The sequence below is a fragment of the Eumetopias jubatus genome, unplaced genomic scaffold (assembly GCF_037043125.1).
Source record: "Eumetopias jubatus isolate StellerSeaLion01/CBP00866 unplaced genomic scaffold, mEumJub1_p1.0 scaffold_12, whole genome shotgun sequence".
Taxonomy (NCBI): domain Eukaryota; kingdom Metazoa; phylum Chordata; class Mammalia; order Carnivora; family Otariidae; genus Eumetopias; species Eumetopias jubatus.
Genome location: NW_028274818.1, coordinates 4,686,569 through 4,695,695, shown reverse-complemented (window position 1 = coordinate 4,695,695; position 9,127 = coordinate 4,686,569). Strand labels below are relative to the sequence as shown.

The window sequence follows — 9,127 nt, the reverse complement described above, 5'->3', positions numbered from 1 at the left end:
CCAGATAATCTCTGTTCTCAAAGACCTCAAAGTGTCCTGACAAAAAGGAGAAAAGGGAAACAAAAAATCAGGTGTCCGGGCGCCTGGGTGGTTCAGTCCGCTAAGTGTCGGACTTCAGCTGAGGTCGTGATCTCAGGGTTCTGGGATTGAGCCCCGCCTTGGGCTCCCTGCTCAGCCGGGAGTATGCTTCTCCCTCTCCCTCTGCCGCTTCCCCCCCCTGCCCCGTGCTCTCTCTCTCAAATAAATAAAATCTTAAAAAAAAAAAAAAAATCAGGTGTCACAGGGCACTGTGACAAATGCTGTAATAAAGAATGGTCACTCCAGAAGAGAGGGCCGGGCCCTGGGCTGGCAGGCAGCACTGGACAGGGCTTAGGTAGCACGCAGGGTCTTCTGAGTGAATGACCTTCTAGAGTTTGGAGTCCCGCCACCCAGTCTGTCCAGCCTCGGTGGGCAGGAGGCAGCGGCGCCAGGATGTGCTCTTGGGCGTTAACACCGGAGCTGCGGCCTGAAGAGTCAAGTGCTGGCTGGGGACGGGAAGGCAACCGGGACACAAGGAAGGAAGAGCCAAGTCCGCAGCGGCGAGGCCCCGGGGCACCTTTCCCGGCCTCGCCTCCCACCCCTCCACCCAGGGCTGCCGGAAAAGACACCGGCCGCCCAGCTCACTTCGAGTGTGGACACAGAAGGTATAGTTTCAAAACAGGGATACGTCCCGGGCACGCCCACGACACGCACGCTCGGCCCGGCCCACGAGCCCCGGTTACCGGCGAGCTGGCGGTGGGACGCCCGGCAAGCGATCTCACTCTCGGGTCTCCGGCCCGGGGCCGGGGACGAGGCTGGAAGCTCCGTCCGTCTCTGGCTCCGTCTCCGCGGAACGGAGCTGCGGCGTGGGAAGGGCCGTCACGCGAAGAGGACAGCCTCCCCGCTCCGCGACCAGAGGCGCCCGCCTCCAGCGCCAGTGGACCACACCTCCCGCGAGGACCGGAAGTCCCGCCCCCGCCGAAGGAAGGCGCGGCAGCGACACAGCCAATCCAGAGGCAGGCAACCTCGGCCGGGCCCCTGAGAGCGCCGCGCCGCACCTCCCGCCGGAAGCGGGACGCGGGGCGGGGCGTTCTGCCGGAAGCTACCTACCCGCGGTCGTTTCGGTTGGCTGCTGGCGGGTGGGAGATGCGCCGGCCGCGTGAGGCGCGGGCGCCGAGCGAGGGTCGGGGCTTCGAGGGCAGCTCCGGGCTGGGGCCGAGCGGCTGAGGCGCCGCGCGGTCATGGGCCCGACCAGGCACTGGGGAGAATGGTTCCTGAGCCTGCGGGTGCCGCCCGCCGGGGTCTTCGGGGTGGCCTTCCTCGCCCGGGTGGCCCTGGTTTTCTACGGGGTCTTCCAGGACCGGACGCTGCTCGTGCGCTACACGGACGTGGACTACCAGGTGTTCACGGACGCCGCGCGCTTCATCACGCAAGGGCGCTCCCCGTACCTGCGGGCCACCTACCGCTACACGCCGCTGCTGGGCTGGCTGCTCACGCCCAACGTCTACCTGTGTGAGCTCTTCGGGAAGTTTCTGTTCATCAGCTGCGACCTCCTCACCGCTTTCCTCCTCTACCGCCTGCTGCTCCTCCAGGGGCTGGGCCGGCGCCGCGCCTGCGGCTACTGCGTCTTCTGGCTTCTCAACCCCCTCCCCATGGCGGTGTCCAGCCGGGGCAACGCGGACCCGCTGGTGGCGGCGCTGGTGCTGGCGGCGCTGTACCTGCTCGCGAGGAGGCAGGTGGCGTGCGCCGCTGTGGCCTACGGCCTCGCCGTGCACATGAAGTTGTACCCGGTGACCTACATCCTTCCCATCGCCCTGCACCTGCTCCCGGAGCGCGGCGGCGGCGGCGGCGGCGGCGGCGGCGGCGGCCCGGGCGCCCGCCAGCCCCGCTGCTCCTTCCAGGCCCGCCTGTCCGAATTCCTCAGGAGGCTGTGCAGTCGGGCCGTGCTGCTCTTCGTGGCGGTGGCCGGGCTCACGTTTTCCGCCATCAGCTTCGGCTTTTACAGCAAATACGGCTGGGAGTTTTTGGAGCACGCCTACCTGTATCACCTGACGAGGCGGGACATCCGGCACAACTTTTCTCCGTACTTCTACATGCTGTACTTGACCGCCGAGAGCCCGTGGAGCCCCTCCCTCGGCATCGCCGCCTTCCTGCCGCAGGTCGTGTTGCTCTCGGCCGTGTCCTTCGCCTACCACAGAGACCTCGTCTTCTGTTGTTTCCTGCACACGGCCATTTTTGTGACTTTTAACAAAGTCTGCACCTCCCAGTATTTTCTCTGGTACCTGTGCCTGCTGCCCCTTGTGATGCCGCTCGTGAGAATACCTTGGAGACGAGCTGTGGTTCTCCTAATGCTGTGGTTTATAGGGCAGGCCTTATGGCTGGCTCCTGCCTATGTTCTGGAGTTTCAGGGAAAGAACACCTTTCTGTTTATCTGGTTAGCTGGTTTGTTCTTCCTTCTTATCAACTGTTCCATCCTGATTCAAATAATTTCCCATTACAAGGAGGAACCCCCCATGGAGAGAATCAAATATGACTAATAGTACTCCAGTTCTTCTGCCACTTCGATTACATTTCGATTGTCCTGAATGGACCGGAAGAGAGCTTTGGAAAACATTTTTGAACATCCTGTGCACTCTAGTGAAAATTCAGTTTGGAGCGTAAAACCCTGTTCCAACGGAAATTAAAACGAATGGTTGCCTTATTTATAAAGGGGACTCAATGACTGCGGTCCACCTCTAGGAAATCTTAAGACTCTCAGTTATCTGGGACATGATGGGAAGTAAAGGTTACCTGTAGAAAATGGAAAATCTGATGAAACTATTCAGATGATAAAAGGTTTTTGTAGAAAAATAGAGGAATTTAGTTAGAGACATAAAGTCTAAGTCAGTATTCGGACGAGTTGTACTATGCTACAGTCCGAAGCTGTCTTTTTATTAACCCCCCACTTTTTCTTTTTAAAGCTTTCCCAATAGCTGTGAAAACTCACGGAACATTCCTAAAGTACAGCTTTTAGATGTCAAGTGTTAAGTAATACCACTGTGCTTAGGTGGGGAGAGTGCATTCTATATCAAAAGTGGGGGCTTAGAAAAAGAGTCCAAAGAATTTAAATTGTAATCACGTTTCACGTATTTGTTTTATTACTTAGTTTTTCAGCACTTAGTCTCAGTGGTATTAGACTACCATTTGGTTTTATACAAGAGTAAATTAAAATTCACCCATCTTTAAACTTGAGTCATTACATATTTCAAAATAGCATCTTGCTTTTGATGTTTGAAGTCCACAAACCATTAGGGACATTTTAGTGTTCTCTTGTACCTCTTTGTTTTTAATTTTCTGATTGCCTTAAAATATTTTTCATTTAGAATTTAAGGTAATCAAGTGTCGTCTGTGTTGTAAAAATGAAAATTAGTAGATTTTAAGTGATAGAAAACTAAATTGTTAGTAAGACATTTCCCGGCTTAAAAATACCCCACTTAAAAAAATTCCATGGTGGAAATGGAGACCTGTGTGGGAGGCTCTGGAAAGTCTAAGAAGCATCCTAAGTAACCATAAATCTAGGCCAGGAAATTGAGGGAGAGAGTGTGGAAATGAGGCCTTGGTGAGCAGATCCATTTCCCTTATTACTATAATGAATATTTCTAGGGAAGAAATGCTTTCTGAGATTTAAATGAGCAACCTAAACAAATTTTTTTTAACATAGCCCATCTAGGCTGGGGACTCCCTAACACTCTAAAATGCAGTAGGAATACAGGAGTTTGACTTTATGATTGTGGTTTTAAAAGATGAGTAATTTATCAACATTGTTCTTTCACAGTAAAAAACAAAAACAACTTCAGAGAAGTAGACTATTTCATACAGGTTCAGGCCAAAAAAGACTTTGAGAATAAGATGTGTATAAGCTGGATGTGAATAAGAATGCTCTTCTGGGCAGCACTTCTTTGATGGATACCTTTTGGAACCTGCCATTAGAAGGGAAGAATGGGTGGTTTTCAGGGGTTGTTGTTAGGTGAAAATAGCAGAGACCATTAATTGTTGAGGACAGTGACCTTTCTTATAGCACCTAGTCTCATATCTCACATTAGTCTTATCTTGAGGGCTCTTTGTAGGTGATTGTTCACTAGTGGCCTCCTAGCCATGACATTCTTACCAGTTTTGGCTTTTTTTTTTTCCATTCTTTTGTAATAAAAAAAGTGCCGAGGCCCAGGAGATGCAGATTCCTGCAAAGTGAATGGAGCTCAGCACTCTCATTAAGGCTTGCTAGCATGTCTCTCTTCATCTTGTATTTGTTTGAGGGGCAGTCTTGCAGTTGTGCAGGAGTTCCTGTTACTCCCAAACTTTTCTTTTCAATAATTCCGCACCTTTGATAATCCCCTCCCACATCCAAATCCTTTCACCAAATTGCATCATTTCTTGGTGACTCGACCTAGCCTAGTTTAAGAAGTGGATTTGCTGAAGCACGTTAGCCCAGCTATGGTAGATCAAACTATGGAAACTACGTGACCATGATTTCCAAAAGGTAATGGATTCCTCTTGGATTCCAATGTACGATGGACAGTGTGCATCTGTCCATTTACAGTTCATGACTGAGTGTGGCACGTGAGAACACAGACAGCTTAGGTTCAAATTCCAGTGCGCCGTCTTGGGCGAGCTGCTTTTATCTAGACAGACTAGCTTTCTGTCTATGAAATGGGGATGATGCTATAATCCTCAGAGAATTGTTTGCAAGGATTAAGTGAGTTAATATACCAATGCTGGCACAGACCAAGCCATTCCCCATCGCCTCCCCATCTTTACTGTCTGTTCATAAGCATTTAAAGAAGGAGCTGCTTTTGGAGTCTAGGGGTAAGCCTTTTCCCCCAGTCTTTTTTTTTTTAAGATTTTATTTGTTTATTTGAGATAGAGTGAGAGCGAGAGAGAGTGAGAGAGCACTGGGGGTGGGGAGGGGGCAGAGGAAGAGGGAGAAGCAGGCTCTCCCCTGAGCAGGGAGCCCGACAGGGGGCTCTATCCACAACCCTGACATCATTACCTGAACTGAAGGCAGACGCTTAACCGACTGAGTCACCCAGGTGCCCCTTTTCCCCCAATCTAATGGATATATGAAAAGAACCTGGCTTTATACAAAATAATTGTTTAAACTACCAGCCACTATAACTTCGTTCCTTCTAATCTTGATCTGGTTCTTTGAAAAGAGAGTAGTTACCTGTGAAAATGTGCAGAATTTTCAGATGTCTGATTCCAGCTGGACAACCAACTAAGCAGTGGAGGTTTGGCTCTTGCCCCTGAGTTAGCACTTCATTCTCTATTGTGTTAAGGACTCATTCAAGGGTTGGCGCTCTGTCGATGGGAGCACATGTCTTCTGCCTGTGTCAGAAGCATCAGAAGAGCATAAGCATTTTTTCAGCGCTGATTCAGGAGAACCATTCATTTAGTAAAAACGAGCATTTGTATTCTTTATCCTGAACAAAACCCAGACTAACAATCTTCCTAGCTGCTCAGACGCACTAATTGTTTTGTCTGCTGTATGAAATGAAATAACACAGTGACTATAAAAATAATCTGGAGCATGAATATTTGAAGCTCAGTTCATTTCTCAAAGGGAAGTTTTAACCTTTGTTCTCTATTTTTAGGCAATTATGTAGAGATCCAGGCCTGTGCCAAGTCCTATAATAGACGAGTAAGACCGGGTCCCTGCTCTTGAAGAGTTAACAGTAAAGACAGAAATACACCCTTTTAAATGCTATGTGAGACCCCGTTAAGTTCCACAGCAGTCCTGACATTTGTGATGTGGGCAAGTGGAGGGTATCCCTGCTCCTGTTTTACGGATAAGAACAATGAAGCTCAGAAACAATGACTTTCCAGGGCCAAACAGCTTGTTAATGGCAAGACTAGATCTCTAATCCTACTATTTTCTATCCTATTTTATTTTGCAAGTCCTTTTTAATTCCACATGCTGACAGGTGACAGTGAAAAACTTCGTTTCTTTGCCCAGTGTTGTTCATTTTAGCAAACTACCTAGCACGAGGCCCCGAGTATCTTCCATGTGCTGAGCACCGTTCTGGGTGTTGTGGATGCAGCTCTAAGGGAGGCACTCTCTCCGTGGGGCTTACATTTTCACGGGAGGCCAAGAAGAAGCAAAAACATGATTGTGATGATTGCCGTCAAGGAAAGGAAGACAGGCTAAGGAAGGTGGGAGCCGCTTTCCAGAGAGTGCTTAGAGAAGGCCCCGTGAGGCGGTTTCTGAGTGGAGGCCTGAAGGAAGTGCAGACATGACCTTCCTGTGTTACCAGGGGACGAGCGAACAGCGGGGCAGAGGCCTGAGGTAGGAGCCCGCTTGGCGTGTTTAAGGTACAGCAAGAAGGTGAGTGTAACTGATTGGAGCAAGCAAGGAACAACCAGAGTCTAATGTGCGGTTTCCAGTAGAACAACATGAATGCTAGTGGAAAAATACAATTAACGTTAGTATTTTTACTGGCCTGTAATACAATAACTTTGAGCTCAACATGTTTTTTTCTGACTTTTAAGCACAGGTGTATTTGTTAAGAGGATAATGTATAATATATACAACTTACATTTGAGCAGTGTTATGAAGTATTTTCACACATTATTTTGAGATTCCTAGGATTTTTTTAAAATCCCATCTTCACAGATGAGAGCCCTAGATTCTCAGATCAGGACATATGTACTTGGCCCGAGGTCCACGTTAGCATGAGACGGTAGCAGAACCCAGATCTTCTGGAGCCAAATTCACCCCTTGTGCTGCCCGTGTTGTTTAGGTATGGCAAGGTGACCCAGCTGGACCGTAGAAGGCAGGCCGTTCGGGAAAGTTTGTCTGACAGATCATTCATTTGTCCACACTTACGAGGTGATTGTGCCCGGCCCTCAGCTGGGCTGGGGGTCCCTCAGCTGGGCTGGGGGTCCAGGGACGACCAGAGTCCTGGCCTTAAGGAGGCCATTAGACTGAAGTGGGTCCGATACCCCAGCAGCCAACGGAAGCACATCTAGCCCTAAGCCTGCCAGTGCCTCAAGGTGAGGAAATCAAAACTTCAGACCAGCCAGTCACAAGCAGCCACGTGGGCTTTCCCAAATAATGCAACAGCTTAGGCGACAGCCCAGCAAACACCGTCCTTGCTTTGTGTCCGCCTCTCGGCAGGCTCCCGCGGGTGGGGCGTGCCTCACCACTTCCAGTCTGACGCTGCCCGGCTGGACTTATTTTTTACTCAAGCCCTCAAAGTGTTTCACATGCCTCAGTTTATCTTTTAGCACCGAGTACTGAGATGTTTGGTGTCTTGCCTGCTCTCCTCCGATACTGGGCAAGCGCTGGGGGCTTTCTCTGAAACTTCCCCGCGTCCCATCACTCGGTGATTCTACTTTTGATAATCCTTAGCTCCCCAGACCTGTTCTCGTCTGGCCCTTGCCTGCATGTCCAGCCTCTCTTCACCTCACCCCACCCCACAGCCGTGCCAAATTATGCCACCCCTTCATGCCTTTGCAGGTGCCGTTACTCCGGCTAGAACGCTCTTCTCGTCCCCTCGTCTCTCTCCCCAGTTCGTGCTCCGTTGCCGATGCCCCTCATGGAACGTGCTCTGCGGCAGCCCGTCCGCACGCAGCACGGGGCGCGCTCTGCTGTACTCGGCCTTTGTGTGTCCCTGCCGTCTGGATTGTGAGCTCCCCACGAACAGTGACGATTATCCATTGATACTCTTTCCCTGGGCCTGCCCAGAACCAAGCAAAGATGGACAGGGCTAACCCGGCATTGGGCTGCTGGGCGGGGGCCGGCCACACACACTCCCGGGTTTCCCGAATTGAGTTGTGCACCAATCTGTCAGGCGGGGGCCGGGGGGAGTGGGCCCCTTTGCACGGTGTCAGTGGTAGCAGCCGTGAGAGGGAAAAGAGCCGTTCCTGGGTGCCTGTCATTTCTAAATGCCAGGGGCATCCACCTAATTTCCTAGGCTAGAATCTTATAATCACCTCTGTCCCTTCTTCTTCCCTCGCTACCCGCCTCCCCATCTAATCGGTCACTAGCTCCTGTCAGTTCTACATCTTGCTGTCCCCGAGCCTCCTGGCATCTCGCCACCTCGTTGCGGATTCTACAGCTCAGGCCCTCGTTGGCGCTCGTCTGGAATCAATGGCTCCTGGCTGGGCTTGCTCCCCAGCTCTTCCGCCCTCATTCCTCCTCTCCTTGGTCGTCCCACTGCTTTGCCGGAGCAGGTCTGATCCTGTCCCCATCCTGGGGGACTCCGCCTGACCTGCCAGAGAGAGTCCAAGTCTCTTCGCTTCCTCCACCTTGCACCAGCTTCTCCCACTCGCCCTCCCTCTCGCCCGCAGGATAACACGGTTTTCCGAGATTCCCGCACCACTGGCCTTGGCCCTGCTGTTTCTAAACCTGTGTGGTTCTCCCATTTTTCAGGACCCAACTCAGGGGCCCCTTCCTGTATTAGAAGGCAGGTACAGCGAGTTCATGGAGAGAGGTTAACTATGAGGGAAAAAAAAGAAAAAAAGAGGGCCAGAGTTAGAAGATTTGTAAGTAATCTCCACTAATGAACGTGGTCTGTTCCAGTGGCTGGTGCATTTCTCTGTGAGTCTGTTAGCTCCTGGAGGACAAGAGTTGTGTGTTGTGTTTATATCCTTTGCACACAGCCTAAGTACTCAGTAAATATTTGTGAAGTAAATGAGGCTGCAGTTGGGAGGGAACGAATGTTTGTTGAGACCCTATTGTGAACCTATGTGCTTTTCACATATTTCATCCCCAAAACAACTTTCTGAGAGAAATATTCTTTGCTGACAAGAGGCTGAAATCAATAGTGGGTGTTCTCAAGGTCAGAGGCGTGCAAGGGATGGAGTGAGAGTTGGAACCTAAGTCTCTCCGGCTAACACTTTCCTTGATTGACCGGTTCTTAGCCAGGGGCGGTCTTGTCTCCAACTGGGGGCACATGTTTAGTTGTTACTGCTGGGAGGGGTCACAGACGTCCAGTGGGCAGAGGCCAGGGGCACTGTGGAACAGCCCCCCTGCCCAGGACGGCCCCCACAACAAAGACGCATCTGATCCCAAACGTCAGCGGTGCCCAGATGGAGAAAGGCTGCCCCAGAGTTTGTTGACTCCACTGAAAAG

General features: G+C 51.1%; 1 protein-coding gene across 1 annotated transcript; it reads left to right on the top strand.

Annotated features, from left to right (window-relative positions):
• The first annotated feature begins 1,124 nt into the window (after window positions 1-1,124).
• On the top strand, window positions 1,125-3,382 carry PIGM (phosphatidylinositol glycan anchor biosynthesis class M). Its single transcript, XM_028090985.2, has one exon. The coding sequence runs from the start codon at window positions 1,260-1,262 to the stop codon at window positions 2,553-2,555; it is 1,296 nt and encodes a 431-aa protein (XP_027946786.2). The 5' UTR covers window positions 1,125-1,259; the 3' UTR covers window positions 2,556-3,382.
• The last annotated feature ends 5,745 nt before the right edge of the window (window positions 3,383-9,127 follow it).

What these genes read in the sequence shown, in the direction of transcription:
- PIGM (XM_028090985.2), top strand. Translation starts at nt 1,260, where the DNA reads ATGGGCCCGACCAGGCACTGGGGAGAATGGTTCCTGAGCCTGCGGGTG.